This window comes from Mercenaria mercenaria, chromosome 14, assembly GCF_021730395.1.
Source record: "Mercenaria mercenaria strain notata chromosome 14, MADL_Memer_1, whole genome shotgun sequence".
NCBI classification, from domain to species: Eukaryota; Metazoa; Mollusca; class Bivalvia; order Venerida; family Veneridae; genus Mercenaria; species Mercenaria mercenaria.
Window position 1 is genome coordinate 75,133,865 of NC_069374.1, and position 22,806 is coordinate 75,156,670.

Sequence of the window (22,806 nt, forward strand, 5' to 3'; positions counted from 1 at the left end):
ACAAGATCTTCATGAAAATTGGTCAGAATGTTCATCTTGATGATATCTAGGTCAAGTTCGAAACTGGGTCACGTGCCTTCAAAAACTAGGTCAGTAGGGCTAAAAATAGAAAAACCTTGTGACCTCTCTAGAGGCCATATATTTCACAAGATCTTCATGAAAATTGGTCAGAACGTTCACCTTGATGATATCTAGGTCAAGTTCGAAACTGGGTCATGTGCCTTTAAAAACTAGGTCAGTAGGTCAAATAATAGAAAAACCTTGTGACCTCTCTAAAGGCCATATTTTTCATGGGATCTGTATGAAAGTTGGTCTGAATGTTCATCTTAATGATATCTAGGTCAAGTTCGAAACTGGGTCACGTGCGGTCAAAAACTAGGTCAGTAGTTCTAAAAATAGAAAAACCTTGTGACCTCTCTAGAGGCCATATATTTCATGAGATCTTCATGAAAATTGGTCAGAATGTTCACCTTGTTAATATCTAGGTCAAGTTCGAAAGTGGGTCACATGCCTTCAAAAACTAGGTCAGTAGGTCAAATAACAGAAAAACCTTGTGACCTCTCTAGAGGCCATATTTTTCATGGGATCTGTATGAAAGTTGGTCTGAATGTTCATTTTGATAATATTTAGGTCAAGTTTGAAAGTGGGTCACGTACCATAAAAAACTAGGTCGGTAGGTCAAATAATAAAAAAACTTGGGACCTCTCTAGAGGCCATACTTTTCATGGGATCTGTATGAAAGTTGGTCTTCATCTTGATGATATCTAGGTCAAGTTCGAAACAGGGTCATGTGCGGTCAAAAACTAGGTCAGTAGGTCTAAAAATAGAAAAACCTTGTGACCTCTCTAGAGGCCATACTTATGAATGGATCTCCATAAAAATTGGTCAGAATGTTCACCTTGATGATATCTAGGTCAAATTTGAAACTGGGTCACGTGCCATAAAAAACTAGGTCAGTAGGTCAAATAATTAAAAAACCTTGTGACCTCTCTAGAGGCCATACTTTTCATGGGATCTGTATGAAAGTTGGTCTGAATGTTCATCTTGATGATATCTAGGTCAAGTTTGAAACTGGGTCAACTGCGGTCAAAAACTAGGTCAGTAGGTCTAAAATTATTAAAATCTTTTGATCTCTCTAGAGGCCATATTTTTCAATGGATCTTCATGAAAATTGATTTGAATGTTCACCTTGATGATATCTAGGTCAATTTCGAAACTGGGTCACATGTGGTCAAAAACTAGGCCAGTAGGTATAAAAATAGAAAAACCTTGTGACCTCTCTAGAGGCCATATTTTTCATGAGATCTTCATGAAAATTAGTGAGAATGTTCACCTTGATGATATCTAGGTAAAGTTCAAAACAGGGTCACGTACCTTCGAAAACTAGGTCAATAGTTCAAATAATAGAAAAACCTTGTGACCTCTCTAGAGACCATATTTTTCAATGGATCTTCATGAAAATTGGTCAGAATTTTTATCTTGATAATATCTAGGTCAACTTCAAAACTGGGTCACATGAGCTCAGAAACTAGGTCACTATGTCAAATAATAGGAAAAACGACGTCATACTCAAAACTGGGTCATGTGGGAAGAGGTGAGCGATTCAGGACCATCATGGTTCTCTTGTTTTTAGGTAGGCAGACTTTCTTTTTAGCTCACATGTCACAAAGTGACAGTGTGAGCTTTTGTGATCGCGCAGCGTCCGTCGTCCGTCCGTCCGTGCATAAACTTTTGCTTGTGACCACTCTAGAGGTCACATTTTTCATGGGATCTTTATGAAAGTTGGTCAGAATGTTCATCTTGATGATATCTAGGTCAAGTTCGAAACTGGGTCAACTGCGGTCAAAAACTAGGTCAGTAGGTCTAAAAATAGAAAAACCTTGTGACCTCTCTAGAGGCCATATTTTTCAAAAGATCTTCATGAAAATTGGTCAAAATGTTCACCTTGATGATATCTAGGTCAAGTTCGAAACTGGGTCACATGCCTTCAAAAAGTAGGTCAGTAGGTCAAATAATAGAAATACCTTGTGACCTCTCTAGAGGCCATATTTTTCATTGGATCTGTATGAAAGTTGGTCTGAATGTTCATCTTGATGATATCTAGGTCAAGTTCGAAACTGGGTCAGCTGCGGTTAAAAACTAGGTCATTAGGTCTAAAAATAGAAAAACCTTGTGACCTCTCTAGAGGCCATACTTTTGAATGGATCTTCATGAAAATTAGTCTGAATGTTCACCTTGATGATATCTAGGTCAAGTTCGAAACTGGGTCACGTGCCATCAGAAACTAGGTCAGTAGGTCAAATAATGAAAAAACCTTGTGACCTCTCTAGAGGCCATATTTTTCATGGGATCTGTATGAAGGTTAGTCTGAATATTCATCTTGATGATATCTAGGTCAAGTTCGAAACTGGGTCACGTGCCATCAGAAACTAGGTCAGTAGGTCAAATAATAAAAAAACCTTGTGACCTCTCTAGAGGCCATATTTTTCATTGGATCTGTATGAAGGTTAGTCTGAATGTTCATCTTGATGATATCTAGGTCAAGTTCGAAACTGGGTCAACTGTGGTTAAAAACTAGGTTAGGTCTAAAAATAGAAAAACCTTGTGACCTCTCTAGATGCCATATTTTTCACAAGATCTTCATGAAAATTGGTCTGAATGTTCACCTTGATGATATCTAGGTCAAGTTCGAAACTGGGTCACGTGCCATCAGAAACTAGGTCAGTAGGTCAAATAATAGAAAAACCTTGTGACCTCTCTAGAGGCCATATTTTTCATGGGATCTGTATGAAAGTTGGTCTGAATGTTCATCTTGATGATATCTAGGTCAAGTTCGAAACTTGGTTAGCTGCGGTCAAAAACTAGGTCATTAGGTCTAAAAATAGAAAAACCTTGTGACCTCTCTGGAGGCTATACTTTTGAATGGATCTTCATGAAAATTGGTCAGAATGTTCGTCTTGATGATATCTAGGTCAAGTTTGAAACTGGGTCACGTGCCATCAATAACTAGGTCAGTAGGTCAAATAATGAAAAAACCTTGTGACCTCTCTAGATGCCATATTTTTCATGGGATCTGTATGAAAGTTGGTCAGAATGTTCATCTTGATGATATCTAGGTCAGGTTCAAAACTGGGTCACATGAGGTCAAAAACTGGGTCACTATGTCAAATAATAGAAAAAAATGACGTCATATTCAGTTCAAAACTGGGTCATGTTGGGACAGGTGAGCGATTCAGGACCATCATGGTCCTCTTGTATAAATATACATGTAGGTTCTAAAGGTAGTCAAAACTACAAAAAATTTGTCATTTCATTTTTCACGTACTTCCTCAGGGTTCAAAATAAACATAATAAATGAAATGATGTTGATGTCAGACGACATCAATGACGACTACGTCAAAATTTAATAAACAGTTTTGCGGAAAAGTCATAAACAGGGTTTTAGTTTGATACATAAATACTGGTAAAAAATGCAGTATAAGTGCAATGGTTAAGGGAAGGCACCAGTATATTTAAAACTGATAATGCAATATACACAACATTAATATTATAATTATACGTATATAATGTATTTTTAAAAGGCATTAACACAATTTTTTTTCATTCATTCCTTATGGCAACACACCACCCAAACGATACATCCAGGAAACCTCTTGAAGCCTTTTCCAAGGATTAGTATCTAATGGCATAAAAGAGAAATCCTGGATAGTATGTCCATGTGAATTAAAATGTTATGAAACATTACTAGATATTTACATTTGCCCTATTCTTTTCCATTGAAAATTATGACGTTCATTTCGTATGAACAGCAAAAGGAAAGGTGCAAAAGTAACATTATCACTGCTTGGTGATAACCAACAGCTGTTTTGACCTCAGGATTGGAAGGCCAGTGTGCAAACTACTGAGCTATCCGTCCACCCATTATAATTTTTAATATTGTTTATAATATTGTCTTGTTTACATATGGAAAGGAAATATAATGTAAATATAAGAAATGAAACTATTTTTTACGGTGTTCATGTGAAATGAATGACAGAATAGGATCAGCAAATTAAACCTGGATTTGCAAAAGTGCTTATGCCTGACGAAACTATACTTTCATTTCTATTTGACACAACCTTCACAAAATGATAATGACTGCTACTAAATATTTGAGAACTGAGGAGAAATTTTCTATTTATTTCTATCACTAAATGGAACAATAATCTATATGATAACAACAGTAGAATTTGAATGTATTTTATCCTATATTTTTTTATTAAATAGAACTACATTGTATATAATGCACATCAGGTCCAGTAATTATTAATTCAGTTGCAATAAACAATAACTAGTACTGACGAAACAGTCTTCAAAAATAAAGTAAGTAAGTGAATAAGACAATAAAGAAAAAGAGCAATGCTGACATCAAGTGATACAGTTTTCAATCACATCAATCAAATCAAATCAGTGACGAGTCAAGTTCCGAGATCACAAAATGAGGTTATTTTATAATGTAAGAACACACTGGTCCAGTACTTCATCAGATTTATCAAATTCAGAAACTAAACAAGTATATAAAAACATGTCTAACTGGATCAAACATATGAGCCACGCCACGAGAAAACCAATATAGTGGGTTTGCGACCAGCATGGATCCAGACCAGCCTGCACATCCGCGCAGTCTGGTCAGGATTCATGCTGTTCACTAACGGTTTCCCTAGTTGCAATAGGCTTTGAAAGCAAACAGCATGGATCCTGACCAGAAGGCGCATATGCGCAGGCTGGTCTGGATCCATGCTAGTCGCAAATGCATTATGTTGGATTTCTCATGGCACGGCTCAATTATCATTACTGTCTGAAAATTCTTGCATCCACTGTGCCAATTATTAATTTAACATTTAATGTCTTATAATATCACAGACATTGTATCGTTTCAATGATTTCTGAGCTTCATTCCTTTGGCCAACCTTCTAGTCCATTGTAAACTGCCTTTCCATAACCCCTCCTGAAAAGAGATGGCAGGGTATTCTATAAAATTCATGTTTGAAGGAGTTCTTTTTTTTATAAATAAAAGCCCTCTAGACTGTGTGTGTGAATAAACTGTACATCGCTTTGACTACTGTCTGATTCATCTTGTTTCATAAATGGTTTCTTTACAAAGAAAGACAATACATATAGTTGAACTTTATTCACTTGAACACGGATAATTCATAAACCAATCTTCCCTCGAATTCCTCATAAGGTCCTGTCAAAATCCCTACATAGTGTATACTATCCAATAGCTTGAACTGCCGATAATTCACATTTTGACGGTCCCACAAAGTTCGAGTGAATGAAATTCGACTGTAAACAATCATTATACATCATTTCATATTATACATCATTTCATATTATGATAAGAATTATATGGTAACTTAAAGTTTTCTGTCTTAAGAAAATTTTAACATCAACAAGAGGGCCCTGAAATCCCTGTATTGCTCACCTGTCCTAGTTCTTGACCTAGATAACCTTATACCTAATTTGGTCAAGACTTAATAGGAAAACATTTTATCTTGTTTTATGTAAATCAGGTAATCATTATGTCTCCCCTTCTCTGGGGGAGACATATTGTTTTTGCCCTGTCCGTCCTTCCGTATGTCACACTTCATTTCCGATCAATAACTGGAGAACCATTTGACCTAGAACCTTCAAACTTCATAGGGTGGCAGGGCTTATGGAGTAGACAACCCCTATTGTTTTTGGGGTCACTTCGTCAAAGGTCAAGGTCACAGAGGCCTGAACATGGAAAACCATTTCTGATCAGTAACTTGAGAAACTTCATAGGATAATTGGTCATGCAGAGTAGATGACCCCTATTGATTTTGGGGTCACTCTAGTAAAGGTCAAGGTCTCGGGGGGCCTGAACATGGAAAACCATTTCCGATCAATAACTTGAGAACCACTTGACCCAGAATGTTGAAACTTCATAGGATGATTGGACATGCAGAGTAGATGACCCCTAATAGGTCATATGGTGACTTTCCAGCTTTAATGGTGGAGGAAGACCCCAGGTGCCCCTCCGTGCATTATTTCATCACGAGTGGGCACCTTGGTAGAACCACCGACCTTCCGTAAGCCAGCTGGATGGCTTCCTCATATTAAGAATTCAACACCCTGAATGAGGCTGGAACCCACATTGATGAGGGGTCGGTGATTTGAGGTCAGCGACCTTAACCACTTGGCCAACAGGCCCCCTATTGTTTTTGGGGTCACTCCATTAAAGTTCAAGGTCACAGGGGCCTGAACATGGAAAACCGTTTCCAATCAATAACTTGAGAACCACATGACCCAGAATGTTGAAACTTTGTAGGATGATTGGACATGCAGAGTAGATGATCCCTATTGTTTTTGGGGGTCACTCCATTAAAGGTCAAGGTCACAGGGGCCTGAACGTGGAAAACCATTTCCGATCAATAACTTGATAACCACTTGACCCAGAATGTTGAATCTTTGTAGGATGATTGGTCATGAGGAGTATATGACCCCTATTGATTTTGGGATCACTCTAATAAAGGTTAAGGTCACAGGGGCCTGAACATGGAAAAATATTTCCGAACAATAAGTTGAGAACCACTTGACCCAGAACGTTGAAACTTCATAGGATGATTGGACATGCAGAGGAGATGACCCCTATTACTTTTGGGGCCACTCCGTTAAAGGTCAAGGTCGCAGCAAACAGAACATGGGAATCCATTTCCGGTTAGTGACTTGAGAACCACTTGACCCAGAATGTTGAAACTTCATAGGGTGATAAGACTTACAGAGTAGATGACCCCTATTGTTTTTGGGGTTACTCTATAAAAGGTCAAGGTTGCAATGAACAGAACATAGAAATCCATGTCCAGTCAATAACTTGCAAACCATTTGACCTAGAACCTTCATAGGGTGATAGGCGATACAGAGTACATGACCCCTGTTGTTTTTTCAAAATTCAAGGTCACAGGGGGCAGAACATAGAAAACTCTTTCAAATCAATAACTTGAGAACCACTTGACCTAGAATGATGAAACTAAATAGGATGATTGGACATGAAGAGTAGATGACCCCTACTGATTTTGGAGTCACTTGATCAAAGGTCAAGGTCACAGTGGCCTGAACATGGAAAACAGTTTCCAATTCATAACTTGACAAGTACTAAGCCCAGAATGTTGAAACTTCGTGAAACGATTGGACATGCCAAGTAGATGACTCCTATTGCAGCCAACCATCAGTGTCGCTTTGACTTTTGCTCCTGTCCCCTATAGACTTCTTGCCTATATGGCTGTGCATTGGGGGAGACATGTGCTTTTCTACAAAAGCATCTTCTAATATCAAGTCTTTCAATGAACTGACCTCGTGACATAGTTTTTAAACTCGGTACCCAACATCAACTTGACCTGGATTTCATATAAACAAATGTTTTGACAAAGATTTATGATAATCAAGTTGAAATAGTGGTCTTTAAAGTGTTAACAAAGTTTTTCTATGTTTTGACCTAGTGACCTAGTTTCTGACCTCATGTAACCCAGTTTTAAACTTAATCTAGATTTCATAGAGACAAACATTCTGACAAACTTTTAAAAAGAACAAGTAGAAAAGGTGGCCTCTATAGCGTAAGCAAGGTTTTTCTATGATTTGACCTAGTGACCTAGATTTTGACCTTAGGTAACCAAGTTTTGATCTTATCCTAGTTTTCATACAGGAAAACATTCTGACGAAGATTTATGATAAATTAATAGAAAATGTGGCCTTTTGAGTGTTAACAAGCTGTTTTATTAATTGACCTAGTTTTTGACCCCAGAAATGAATTCTTGCAAGATTTCATTTAGGGCAATATTGTGACATGTGACAGAGTTTCATTAACATTGGGCTAAAACTGTGACCTCTAGATGTTAGAAGTCAAACTGCACAACGATGGGTACAGGGTGATCACAATAGCTCACCTTGAGCACTCTGTGATCAGGTGACCTAAAAATACAATTTTAGGGAACAGTCAGTTTGGACACCAACAAGAAACTTAACTGCACTTAAGTCCTTGGGAATCTCTTCAAAATTCAATCAGTTTCTACTATAATTTATCCCCCCGCCAAAGGCGAAGGGGATATTAGAAATGCTCTCCGTCCGTGCGTGCGTCCGTCCGCAACGATCTTTGTCCGGAGCGTAACTCCAAAAGTACTGGAGGGATTTTCTTCAAACTTCATACACTGATAGAACACATTGGGAGGAAGTGCAGTGTGCATGAACAATAACTCTACCTTGCCTTTTTTTTTGAGTTATTCCCCTTTATCATATTTTCTTAAAAAATTTGTCTGGAGCATAACTCCAAAAGTACTGGAGGGATTTTCTTCAAACTTCATACACTGATAGAACACATTGGGAGGAAGTGCAATGTGCAAGAACAATAACCCTACCTTGCCTAGTTTTTGAGTTATTCCCTTTATCATATTCTAACATTTTCGAGTAATCCAATATGAGGATTTCTTCAACTCTACACTGGAACACATGGGATCAGTGCAGACAGTAACCTACTGCTTTTGAGTATTCCTTGTCTTTCTAACTTTGGAGCATAACCCTAAAAGTACTGGAGGGATTTTCTTCAAACTTCATACACTGATAGAACACATTGGGAGGAAGTGCAATGTGCAAGAACAGTAACTCTACCTTGCCTATTTTTTGAGTTATTCCCCTTTATCATATTTTCTTAAAACAATTTGTCCGGAGCATATCTTCTTCATGCATGGAGGGATTTTGATATATCTTGGCACAAATGTTTACCACTACGAGACGGAGTGTCATGCGCAAGAACCAGGTCCCTAGGTCTAAGGTCAAGGTCACACTTAGAGGTCAAAGGATACAAGAATGAAAACCTTGTCCGGAGCATTTCTTCTTCATGCATAGAGGGATTTTGATATAACTTGGCACAAATGTTCACCACGAGACGGAGTGTCACGTGTAAGATCCAGGTCACTAGGTCTAAGGTCAAGGTCACACTTAGAGGCCAAAGTTCAGATACAAGAATGACTTTGTCCGAAGCATTTCTTCTTCATGCATGGAGGGATTTTGATGTAACTTGGCACAATTAATTATACACCATCATGAGACAAAGTGTCATGCGCAGTTCCCTTCTTTAGAATTACTTCCCTTTGTTGTTACTATAAATAGCTTTTATTGTAACTTTTTCATTACTAGTCGTAGGGAAAAATCGAGACCACTTTTCTGTAGTACAACATGCATGCTATATCCAATTTTGAGGTGTATTTTGACCAGTTTCTACCTGATAAAGATTTTTGTGTGGACTTGCATTTTTTTTTTTTTTTTTTTTTTTTTAAAGATTAACTTTAAAACCCCTGATGCAGACCACAACTAAACGGTTCTTCAAAGCTTTCCCCAAAATTAATACTTTCAGACACTAACTTGCCAGGAACTTTAGCCTTCAATTATAATATGCCCGGCGGGGGGATTAGCCATGTGTAACATGGCTCTTGTTCCCCTGGAGACCTGTAGAATGATTTAAAACTGGATCTTATATAATAAAGAAGAAATTAATCTTTAAACAAATCTTTTATGCAACAGTAAAATAATTCATGAACATATTAAGATGTATTGAATTAACTGGAATACATTCAATGAAAAGTACCTGTTGATGTGCTAACCAAACATTCAGTTACTGTGGCAAAAGTACAAAATGAAAAAAAAAAAAAAAAAAAAAATGGGCCGCACCACGAGAAGACAAACATAGTGAGTTTGCGACCAGCATGGAACCAGACCAGCCTGCGCATTCGCGCAGTCTGGTCAGGATCCATGCTGTTCGCTAACAGTTGCTCTAATTGCAATAGGCTTTGAAAGCGAACAGCATGGATCCTGACCAGACTGCGTGGATGCGCAGGCTAGTCTGGATCTATGCTGGTTGCAAACGCACAATGTTGGTTTTCTCATGGCATGGCTCAAATTTTGCAGAGTAGCCCTAAATTTTATGTGAACAAACACTCTAACAATGATCTATGAAGATCTGGTAAAAATTGAGGCTTCTTGAGAATAAACAAGAATTTAATATGACCTGACCTAGTTTTTGACCTCGGATGACCCAGTTTTGAATTTGACCTAGACTATCTACAGATGTTAACAAGAGTTTTCTATTACTTGACCTAAAGACCTAGTTTTTAACTACTTGATCCACTGACTAACATATCTTAGATTTCATTGAGGGAAATATTCTTACCAAGTTTCATTTTGATGTCTAGTTTGTTCACAGTAAACTAATTGAAGACAACCGACATAGGGCAATCACAATAGCTCATGATCTTATGAATTTTTTGCTGATGCAAAAAAAACGTTACCTGCTAAAAATGAGTATAATTATGTGTACAAGTTACCTAGGTTTATCATCACTGGTGTACCAGTCCACGAACACTCGTGCCAGTAACGAGAACACTGTGAAGATTCCCATAAACAAGCCGAGAAATCCTGCTTTCACTGTGTCCATATTTGGTCCAACTTTTCTTGGTCGTCCATGTATTACCATTAGGTAGTGATCAAATTGTTTCCTGGCCAGCGCATCGTGATCAAATGGATATGGGGCACCGATACGATAAGCTGCGGCAAACCCTGACATGACCGCTACTTCATGTGTGTTTACAAGGGTGTACGAGCCACAGTAATATGTGTGTCTTTTACCTTGGATGTAACCCATCAGTGGAACTGTAAAAGCAAAATGCCGCCAAGTGTGTGAAAACTGCCGCCACCAGTGGCGATACATAATCTTATTTGGATCAACTTTGTTCAGTGTCCAGATATCGGAACAGGTGTCATCCAGATAAATTGTCTGATAAACATGCTGCTTTTTATCACGTATCTTCTTCAATTGTGGCTGATAGTTGGACAAATCAAATGACATTTCAATCTTTGACGGGTCGTCCGCATCTGTACGAACCAAGTACTGATCCCTGTCCTTATGAAGCTCATAATGTTTGTTCATATACTCTTCATCCTCGTGAGTGATGATCAGGTCATTGAAGTATTGGACGTTTCCCAGTGTCTGCAATTCCATAAAACTTGGATCTTTCAATGTTCCGAGGGCTGTTTCAGCATCACATGCAAATATAATCTCATGAAATACTTCAACATTTCCTTTCATATCTGTAACATGTACTTTCCCATTCATTCTTGCTACAGTTTTGACTGGTTTATTTCGGAAAAACTTGGTACCAGATTTTGAAATTATTGTCTCATACATCTGTTCAAGATTTGGGAAGGCAAACATTTCTGGAGTCTGACTCAGCAACCTCTCCGTGTCATAATCAAACAAACATAAATCATCATCGAGGAAAACTCTCGCCATGATAGCAGACGACACATTAGGTGTCTGGTTCCCGGTTCCAAAAAACAAGGCAGTGAGTGGAAATACCATCAGATTCATAAACTCTTCAGAATATCCAAACCATTTCAAAACTTTGGATATCGGTAAGAATATAAATAACGCCTCAAATCTATTTATAAGTTTTAAAGTCTTTTCAAATCGAGCGATATCAGTGCAAAGCCTCCTTGTGAGATCGGAATCAGTGTAGTTGGTCCAGGCTGTATCATTCTTTCCAAAGGAAATCATCATGTAAACAGGATGTGTTTCAAAACCGTGTTCTTGCAGCAGGTTCATCGTGTTTCTGTATGTAGGTGTCCCTCCTTGCACACCATAGTTCACATAAGTTCCTCTCTGTTCCTGTAGACTGGCTGTTCCTGCAGCTCCACCTGGTGTAAGGAGGTAAAATCAGCATGAAAAAATATGCAGCCAGACTGAGGTTTCAGTGGACAGTATTGTGTGGCTATATGGACTAAGCTTATGGGCCACTTAAAAATATCAATTCTCAAAATACTCTGTTTTATTAATTTAAAATATACCTCAGGCTATACCATATTGGCTCTTATGTTTACCACCCCCATTGTATATCCAGACATAACTTACAGACATGAAGTTTCAATAGCACACTGGGTTGTACCAGTACTCTACAACATTTATATATTAAAATTTTCTATCATCAAAAACCTTTCTTTCTCAGCGTGTATTAAGTATGGCCTTTCTCTGATAGCTTTGAAGTCTAGAATAATAACCCTAATTATAAAAAAAAACACCAAAAAACCCACCTATTATCTTATCTATGAAGTGAAAAAACTTTAGGTACTTTTTTCAAAGGAAAGAATACAAATATGAAAAATATATCTTAGTTGACTAAGTAAATTCATTAAAATTATGAAATTTTTGTTTTTAAAGATTTTTGGAAATGATTTTATCATTCAGGTAACTCAATACTTGCCCTCCAAGGGATGCTTAGCCCTTACCATGCTGGACATGATTCATTCTGCCTTTGCAACCAGTGTAGATCATGATCAGCCTGCACATCTGTGCAGTCTGATCATTATCTGCACTGTTCACCATTGAGTCAGTTTATTTTTGGGTAGCACCCCTTTTAACAGTTAATGGCACTTTCCTAATTAAAAGATGGACATGGATCATTATAGAAATTTAGCATGGTAAGGGTTAATATAGATCCAGTTTGGTATGGCCTTAAGCTTTGTCTGCCCTTCACAAGCAATTTTTTCCGTTTATAATGATTAAATCAGATAAAAGAAATATACAGTTAGAAAAATTGCAAAATGGAAAGGCACAGAACTTTTTGTGAAAAAGCAAACCTGAGATATGAGACATGTGCAATACTTGTCATATCATAGCAGTGAATGTGTGTAATCCATTCCTACGAGTAGTTGTGACCATACTAGTTTTCTTATAAATACTGAAGTTTTGGTTAGTCAAAATAGGGGAATAGCTTTGTAAAAAGATTAAATAGGGCTATAGAACCTAGGGATTGCATGTCATGTCTCACAGTGAAAATTTATGGGAAGTTTCAATTCATTCACATAAGCAGTTACTGATATTTCAATTAACAAATAAAAATTTAATCAAATCAGAACATCAATGCAGACACTGACATAAACAATGTATGGGCGAGCCCAACGGTCCTACATAGGCTTTACAGTCCCACTATATGATCCTTAACCCATTCATACATAACATTCAACCTGTACTACACTGTTTTTTCTGGCTTCTGTGGCTGAATGGTTAAGTTTGTTGACTTAGTATCTGCAAAATTATACTGTAAAAGCAAAAAACTTTCGCGGGGGTTTAATTTTTCTTATATTAGTTCACATGGCCCTATATCTCACAAAAATTAATCTAGAATAATTCAAGTTAAAAGTAGGATAGCATTTTAACAATTTCCAAATATTTTACCTAGCGAACATACTCAAAATTTCAAGTTGCGAAATTTTCACCCTGTGAAAATATGTGCTTTTACAGTAACCTGGCTTGCAGTGTATAATTCTTCAGGTGAGGAAGTCACCAGCTGGCTTGTGGAAAGTCTGAGGCTCAACCCAGGTGCCCACACATGCCTGGAACAAAGTCCTAGTGGAGCAACATCAAAAGCTGGAAAAAATACCATAATTATGACCTAAATTGTGTCTGAACTTAACAAACAAGAGGGCCATGGTGGCCCTATATCGCTCATCCGAGTACCATTGCTCAAAATGATACGATCAAGTTTTGACATAGAGCACGTAGGCATACTCATTAAATATCCTCAGGATAAATATTTTCTTGCAACAGTCCCTTTTGACCTAGTCAGGGCCAATTTCCATACCAAGTTTGAGGGTCCTAGGCTCAAATGCTGCATTTTTGTACTAACATGACTATTCCTTACCCTGGAAGACTTAAATAACATTAAAAACCAATATCATTAGATGCTGCTGAGATATATTCATTTACATAAAATAAAGGGAGGTTACTGTCATAAATTCAGTCAAAAGTTATCTACCCTGATTGTCCGAGTCCATCTGTTGACATAAATGAAATTTCAAATCAATATCTTCATTAGTTACAGAGGTATAATCATTTTGATTTGAAATAAAGGGAGGTAATTTGAAATAAATCAGTCCATAGTTATCTACCCTGATTGTCTGAGTCCAACTAATGACAATAATGAAATTTCAAATGACTCCTATAAGCACTTACTGATATAAATCCATTTTGATTACAATCAGGGGAGGTAATCAGATATAAAATAACTCCGGAACCTATGACTGGATCTGACAGATTCGCCATGGAATCCAAGATTTATTGTTGTTGAAGATATTTTGCAAGTTTGTATCAAATCAAACCATAAATGAAGTCTCTATATGGCTGCAAAAGCCAAAAATAGCAAAAATTGAACCTTTAAGGGGCCATAACTCTGGAACCCATGACGGGATCTGGCCAGATTTCGAAAGGAAGTTAGGAACTCAGACATTATGCCAATACAAGTTGTGTGCAAGTTTGATTAAAGTTGACTGCAAAATATTGTCTCTATCATGTTCACAAGCCAAAAATAGAAAATTTTGGCCCTTTAAGGGGCCATAACTCTGGAACCCATGATGGGATCTGGCCAGTTTTCGAAAGGAATCAAGATATCATGCAAATACAAGTTGTGTGCAAGTTTGATTAAAGCTGATTGCAAAATGTGGTCTCTATCGTGTTCACAAGCCAAAAATAGTGAATTTTGGTCCTTTAAGGGGCCATAACTCTGGAACCCACGATGGGATCTCGCCAGTTTTCGAAAGGAACCGAGATATCATGCTAATACAAGTTGTGTGCAAGTTTGATTAAAGTTGATTAAAAAATGTGGTCTCTGTCATGTTCACAAGCCAAAAATAGTATATTTTGGCCCTTAAAGGGGTCATAACTCTGGAACCCATAATGGGATCTAACCAGTTTTTGACAGGAACTGGTATATTATGCCAATACAAGTTGTGTGCAAGTTTTATTAAAATTGGTTGCAAACTGTGGTCTCTATCATGTTCACAAGAAATTGTGGATGGACGGACGAACGGCGGGCGATCACAAAAGCTCACCATGTCAAAAAAGAAATAAAATCCCCTTTTTTCTGCCCAAATATAAAACAGGTTTATACCAGGAACAGATCCTTTCTCCCATATTTCCACTTCAAACTTGTCAGGATGTTTGCCCAGACTGTATGCAGCCGCTGTACCAGCAGCCCCAGCTCCTACAACCAGAACTCGCTTCCTCATTGCCTTGTCTTAACTGAAATTGGTAAAATACATGTGTATAATAGGAACTTGCCATGATGTTAGGACATTCTTAACTCTTACCCTGCTAAATTTCTATAATGAACTTGTCCATCTTTCAATTTGGACAGTACCATTAACTGTTAGAAGGGGTGCTTACCAAAATGATACTCACTGAATGGCGAACAGTGCAGACCATGATCAGACTGCACTGATGTGCAGGCTGATTTTGGTCTGCACTGGTTGCAAAGGCAGAATCACTTGCCACCAAGAAGGCTAATTGCCTGCTGCACAGTAAATGGGCCAAGAAGGCTAATTAAGGGTTAAAATACAATTTGTTTGCATAGCTCCTGCAGCCTTACCAATATTACCAAGCTTTTTTTTTTCTCCGATCATAGTGATATTATAATATTGCAGGGATCAAATATTCTATTCTCTTCTTTCTGTTTTAAGTTCATTCCCATGACTAGCTTTCAGAATGTAAGAGTTACTTCATCAATAGTAGAGTTATAAACTTATAGACTGGACAAGAAACAGACCACGTAATAAAGGAAACTTTATGACAACAAATTACAGTGTTCCCCAGTCAGTTATCATACACACTGGTAACAAAGTACAGAACTGTAAACGTATATTGATTACCAAACCTCTAGACTAGAGGTCCAGTTACCAGACCCCTAGCCACTTCCTTATTTATTAGGTAGTGGCTTGGGTTACAGTACCGTAATCCTAGCCTCCGATTCTAGGATTACAGAAGTTCCGTAATTCTAGACAACCCTATGAGAACAGGCTAGGATTACGGAAGTATTTAAGAGGAATCAAATATATATGTTAGGACATGCATAAATGATGTTGTAAACTTACTTATTTCACTTAAAATAGCGACTTTTTATGCCTGTCGTATTATTTTGTGTTATCGATCCGCCATTTTGGGTTAGTAAAAGAAGAAAGAGAAAGAAAAAAAAAAAATAGAGAAGAACAATTCAAAATGAAAGAAAAATAATGCAAAAATCATGACTATGAAATAAAACGTACTCTAAACAAAACAAAATCAAACAGTATTTAAAAACAAAACAAACAAAAAAAAAACGATTATTTTTTATGGAAATTGAAAAGAAAAAGAAATGGGTCATGAACTGAGCACCTCCTCGTGATGTGGCCCGGATATAGTTGGACAATTATGTAAACATTGAAACATTAAAACATTACTATTTTCAGTAAGAAGAATTTAAATTTTATCATTCATCAACAGCTCATAAATAATTGTCCACCTATATTTTACTAACCCAAAATGGCGGATCGATAACACAGAATAATACGGCAGACATGAAAAATAGCTATTTTAAGTGAAAACAAGTAAGTCAACAACATCATTTATGCATGTCCTAACAATTATTTGATTCCTCTTAAATACTTCCGTAATCCTAGCCTTTTCTCATAGGGTTGTCTAGAAATACGGAACTTCCGTAATCCTAGAATCGGAGGCTAGGATTACGGTACCGTAACCCTAGCCACTGCCTATTTATTACTTTTATCACTGTTATAGCCATAAATTTAAAGATTTTTCAGTCTTTGAATATACAGACACTGGGTTCTTTTTTTCGCCATAAATGTGAAAAGGATGTTTGATTATTTTTAATGCAGGAATAAGAAGGAATTCAAAATCATAGACCTGATATAATTAATACAAATCTATCCGAAATTCATTACACTTAAGTTGCGTAATCAGCTGTTCGGGCGTGTGATAAATCAAGAAATATACTTATTTCCTATTTCATAAAAGACGTTTGACATGGAAATATTTAAATTCTATCAATAAAGAGTTAACTTTCAATTCAAATTTTACTGTCAATTCAGAAAAGACTTACTGAATATTTATTTACAAAACTCGAATTTTTTGTTTACTTGTATCTCACGCGTGACGGTGAAACCATAAAAGTATCCGATTTGCAAGAAGTTAAAATGTAGGCCACAACGTACTAAATATAAAATTTTACGGAGGTTTCCGTGTCCTGTATCAAAGAACTTTAGAGAAACAATACTATATTGGGGTCAAATACTTTGTGGGTCAACCAACAAAACTGTTGAGAGAAGTGAAAAGTAAAACAAAAGTAGACTTGTTTGTACAAGCATGTTAAAAATGGGGTTAAAATAACAATGTAGATGGAATTTGTTCAACTTTACTATATTGCCTGACGGACGTTTGGGAGATGCTGTACCACCATGTCTAGTGGTAGGACATTTCAATGTATACTGGTATCGGATGATGGTTAATTTTGTTTCAATTTCACAGCATTTTACTACAATAACTATAGAAGAATTCTGGTATGCAAGTTCGATATGGATCTGTCAAATAACTGTGGATTTTAATTCTAAACCCAACATTATCTTTCTCAGCATAAATGCACTGATTTCTTAGACAACACTCTTGAGGAATCCTGTATTAGTTTTAGTCCTAAATAGTTCACCGATATCCCAGATCAAAGATATAACATGGAGAAGCGCTTGAATGATTTTTTTTCGAAATTGTAGATCTTTATAGATCCTGCACAGGTACCGTATGAAATAAAGGGAACACTGTAATTCATTAATTTCATATTTATTAACAGGTTTAAAAAGAAGCGCACAACTCGTATGATTTAAAAGAAAAGAGCACATCATTGAAATACATAAATATCTTTGAACAATCTACAAAACAACAGGACTTCATCTCTCAGTCATCATACACCACTTATGATTTAAATAGATACGACAAACATTCATTTTTATCTAAAGACTCTGTATTTACCTTCACTGGTATTGTTTATTTGTTTAATGGATGTACGTATATCAAGCACATCACCATGGTCGCCAGACTCTCACTTCGCTAACACAGTAACAGTCTGAACGTTCGATAGTATTAGCTTTATTTGAAGTATTTGGATTAAAAGCCTCTGAATGTCTTAAATTAACAATGTCGGACGTCCTTGATTCCGAAGCCTCGAATTCATCTGAGGAAACATCATTGTCATCAGCATTAATTTCATATTCAGGCTCCATCCTGTCGTCCAGTTTTAGTAAGTTACCAAGTGGTTCATTCCCTTCACTAATTTTTGATTTCGTTTTGACAATTTTATTTACATCAATTGTTAAAGGGTTTGGAGTCGACGTCAGCACTGGCAGCTGGGGGATCGCGATTCCAATTGGCTGCTGTTTACTTATTATATCGTCTGCTGACACATCCGGTTGAAAAATGTCGTCTGTTGTCTGACTATCAAATATATTTCGTCTGTGTCTTGACAAATACCATGAAGAACAATCTTTGCTATCGCCAAGGACTCGCATTGCGTCTCTCTCGCATATTTGGTAGCCATAGTTGTATTGATGTTTATTAACCATGGTAACGATGGATTGCCCGTACTGCAACGTCATCATGCAGTTGACAGTCATTTCTAAAATGTCAGCTTTGTCAAGCTTAGCTGTCTGAGTACCCTGAAAACAAAAAGAAAATGGAATAAAAAAAATAATCTTCTGCTCCTGGTATAAATAATTGATGTCACAAGGATATGAAGTTATGCTGATTGTTTTACCCACCTGCCTAGAAAAAATATACTTCCGGTTCACAAGAAAAACAAAGCTATGTTTAGTGTGATTTCTGCCTGCACAGTGATAAGCTGTACATAAACAAAGTAAGATAAAAAAATAACGAAAGAGCCAGTTTGAACTTTCATTGTGCTATATATTTACATGTACTGTATAAGTTTTGACATTAGTCATAATAAATCAATTCTTTCAGACCTTGCTATATCCCAACATGCCTTTAATATACATGTAGACTGTTTTACTTACCCCATTTCGTCGAATATTTTCTAGTATCAGTGTTTTGAGCTGTAAGAGGGATCGATTTATTCTGTCTCGTCTTTTCTTTTCCATCAACGGTTTCTTCAGCTGAAATTATCATAACAAATGACAGAATCTAACGGTTGCATGCTTAATACGGACAAAATCACGACCAAGCTCTAACCTCGCCCCCTCCACCCCCACACCCCGCACAAAATACCACTACTCAATTTGACAAAGGCGGACGAAATTCTCTCTTTCATTTGTTTTACAATTTTATCTAAATTTTCACTTCATTCAGTTCGCAACAGATAATTATCATCTAGTTTTTCATCTCTATATGTTTGATTTTAAGGTTTATAAGCAACAAGCCCAACATACGGCGCGGATAGGAGTTTGGGGGTGGCCGGGTCCGTCTTGGTCAAACTGAGTAGGCTGGACTTTGTCCAGAGGATTTTGTCATACATTCTGACCGTTGCAAACAAACTGTAGGTAAAAGTAAGTGGATTTTCTGATAAAACTACAAATGTAGTTCTGTTTGATCCAGGAGTGAATAAAAATACTGATTTCACAAACCATTCAAACCAACTAAATCTGTGACTATACTTAAGAATATAGTAATTGGTTTTGAAATACATTTTGATAAAAAAAATTTAAGCCATTTTAGAAACCAACGTGTTTTTAAGTTGCAATTTAACTTCATTTGAAATTTATACAATAAGCAATATCTTACAGTTAGCATAAAAGCAACGTTTCATGTAACTCGTTAGGGAAAAAATGTGCACCATAGCATGGTCACCCCGTCTAAATATATGCGCACGGAGAGTCAATTTTCAGTACTTTCTTACGATTTGAAAATACCTAGGCTTAACATGACATGTCAGATTTTTATCTACGAAAACATATTTGAACTCGGAATAAACACAAAACACACAGGAGTCCGTAACGGAGCAAGAGTATATGGAGATTTTTGGAACTTCATCAAACCGTTCAAAAGGTCCTTTTTGATGTTGTCTAAAAGTCACAGTATATGCCTCGGATGTTAGATATTTCCGTACTAGTATTTGAGAGCTGCAGACATAGACATTTCAGAAATAGTTTCAAAATAAATTTAGCGTCATAAATGTTGATTCTACGGAAGCGTATAAGGGCCATCAGACGCTAATTTGTTCGCCGAGTTTAAAAACTACACTCCTTATCAGTCCTTCTTTTCTTTATAAGAAAACCAAACTTCGTGTATATTTTATAAGTATCATTAATTAAAAAGAAAATACTACATAAGTACAAAAATCTATGACAAATTACAACAGTAATAATACAATATATTTACTCTGCACGTCATTTATTAGCAAAGAAGATTAATTTTTTAACGTGGCAGCACTCAAATACTTTAAGTAAAAATGAAATATGTTGAGTACTTACTTTTCTTATACTACGTTTTAGCTTTTCTCCAGTCCCCACAGATGTCATCTCCTTGGAAACTTCCATATTTACTTTTAAAAAAGATATTTAGTGCACATCCGATGACACATTTATAATACAAATTGTCTATATGCGTTTGATTTGCTAAGTCGTGCGTCTTTTCTACCATATAAGGCGTCACTGCACGCAGACACACAGACCGGACAAGACAACACACTATCAACACTAATTGAAAACTTATAAAACATTTTTTTATTATTGCATTTTATATGTTAATTGAACGTTACAAACTTTTATTGGCACATATCGTAACATACTTAGAGGAATCAACATTTGATTTAAGTGTGAAATATAACTACGCCTTCTTTAAAATCAAAGTCTAGCAGAAATTTAAAGTACTATCTTATCTGTACGTATACACTTTTCTCAGACATTCAGTTGTTTTCATTGAGGTACCATCGTGTAATAATTGAACTATAAAGGGGAATGTGAAAAACTATTGTGTGAAGATACGTGGCCTGTTTACGCGTCTGGCGGAATCCAGACTATTGATGACATTAATGATTATTAAACCAATTGTAATCCGAGTCATTTATCCGCACATTTTCAACAATTTAAAACTGCTTGTTGGTAAATTGCAAGTAAAATCAAATAGTAAGCAAACTGTCAAAAACAATAGATTCTAGTCTATTTTATTTTGTCGGTTGGATAAATTGATGCTTTTAGAGTCGAGGCAACTATTTCATTTACTTCTCATCACATGTACGACCTGTACAACTTAACCCTTACCTGCTGGATACAATTAAGTCTGCCTTTGCAACCAGTGTAGATTATGACCCGCCTACACATCTGTGCAGTTTGATTAAGATCTCCAATGTTCGCCATTTAGTCAGTATATTTTTGGTAACCACCCCTTTTAACAGTTAATGGTACTGTCCAGATTGAAATATGGATATGTTCATTATCATTACAGAGGTCTAAAGATGTGGGAGAAACCTACTAGATAGAAATTAACCTACGTTTTGCTTTAAGCGTTCAGCTGCACATAGCCTAGAAATGTCAAGAATTTTATATAACCCTTTAAGCGACATTTTTAGGGCATTTTTCCCATAACAACGAATTTTCGAAAAAATATTAATTTTGTGTTAAAACGAATATTAACATTTAAACTTTAGGTATAACGAGTAAAGCTTTCGAAAAATTCATATTTCGTCATAATGAGTTGATATTGATGATATGTCGTTAAAACAAATAGAGATTTCGAAATAAAGGAATTTGAAATTAATGTGTCCCTTAAGGCAGGGTATGGGTTGTGGGGGCTCTCTAGATCTGCATGTGGTCGAGGTACGCACGAGATAAAACAATATTACGCTCATGTAATTTAGATCCCAATGATCGCGTAACGTATAAACATGGTAAATAAACTATATCATATTGTGTGGTTTAGACGTACTAGATAATGTATCGAGTTTAACTTCCTGGTTGGACTGGGGACTTACAAAACATGGTAAGTTTTGTTTACTTTGTTGATCAAGCCCAGTCTTGCTACTTTTTATTTCTTGTTATTTTCTTGTAATAACAACTTCCTGGTAGTTATAGCAAATTGAGGGTTTCTTCTCTCATACAGAAATTTCACCATTTATAAGTACTTTATTAATATACATGAGATTTATTTTGCCATGTGTTAAAGTATTGTTAATAAAGTATGGCAATGGTAAGTAATTTTATGTTAAGATGATAAATATAATGAAATCGAAACTAGACAAATCGAAACTAGCTAAAAAATGTAATGAGGCTTAGGTTAAAGCCTCCATTGAACATGGGTGTAGCAGCCTCCTAAACTTAAGTGAGGCAACTTTGACCTTTAATAAGGATTGGATTTGGGGTTGGGGAGGCCGAACGTTTGGAAGGAACGTAGAAAGGGACGTGAGAATTGTCATTTTTTATTTTTCTATCAATGTCATGTTTAGCAGTTGCCTCCCATTTTATCGTCGTTTGTTATCGATGCCATGGATATCCGCGGCAAACAGAGAAACTGTCGTCGTCGGCGTTAAATACCTTTATAATTAGGGATAAGTGTCCTACGAACAAATGCCTTACTACTCCTAAATCATGTCACTCTATAAATTCGAGAGTAAATTAATTATTCTCTAAACTTTCATAACAGTAAGAAAGAAAACAAACACAGAAAGTAGGGATAATGCTAATATTTGGCAGTAGGTATCGATTTACAAGATATATCAACACAATGCACGTTTAATTAAGTGTTCATCTGTTCCGAATGTCGTAGTGGTGTTCCGGTTGTGGTGTTCCGGTTGCCGTAGTGTCGTTGGAATGGAATGGAAAACTGAAACGAAACTAACTTAGAACTAAACAAAATTTCAAATTAAACTAAAAGAAAAGTAACATGAAGCCTTGCTCTGCTTTAACTGAAAAAGAACTATTTTTAGAGACAATTAA

General features: G+C 36.5%; 3 protein-coding genes across 4 annotated transcripts in view; 1 reads left to right on the plus strand and 2 right to left on the minus strand.

Annotated features, from left to right (window-relative positions):
- Positions 1 to 4,163: 4,163 nt before the first annotated feature.
- LOC123527723 (uncharacterized) lies at positions 4,164 to 17,043 on the minus strand. Its single transcript, XM_045307363.2, has 4 exons — positions 16,974 to 17,043; positions 14,991 to 15,121; positions 10,374 to 11,742; positions 4,164 to 4,987 (listed from the first exon to the last, which is right to left on the minus strand). The coding sequence occupies exons 2-4, from the start codon at positions 15,106 to 15,108 to the stop codon at positions 4,933 to 4,935; spliced, it is 1,542 nt and encodes a 513-aa protein (XP_045163298.2). The 5' UTR covers positions 15,109 to 15,121; positions 16,974 to 17,043; the 3' UTR covers positions 4,164 to 4,932.
- Positions 17,044 to 17,943: 900 nt separating this feature from the next.
- On the minus strand, positions 17,944 to 20,412 carry LOC128548242 (transcription factor HES-4-A-like). Its single transcript, XM_053522720.1, has 3 exons — positions 20,347 to 20,412; positions 18,934 to 19,032; positions 17,944 to 18,576 (listed from the first exon to the last, which is right to left on the minus strand). Exons 1-3 carry the CDS (start codon positions 20,410 to 20,412, stop codon positions 17,944 to 17,946), a joined length of 798 nt encoding a protein of 265 aa, XP_053378695.1.
- Positions 20,413 to 21,713: 1,301 nt separating this feature from the next.
- The window catches only part of LOC123527724 (E3 ubiquitin-protein ligase mib1-like), a 32,261-nt gene continuing 31,168 nt past the window's right edge, over positions 21,714 to 22,806 (plus strand). The window contains exon 1 of one of the 2 annotated variants that reach the window (XM_045307365.2): positions 21,714 to 21,853. In XM_045307365.2, the coding sequence (XP_045163300.2) occupies positions 21,851 to 21,853 (3 nt within the window). In that variant the 5' untranslated portion in view covers positions 21,714 to 21,850. Of the gene's footprint in view, positions 21,854 to 21,904; positions 22,061 to 22,806 lie in introns of those variants that run through there. The other variant, XM_045307364.2, reaches the window with a different exon arrangement.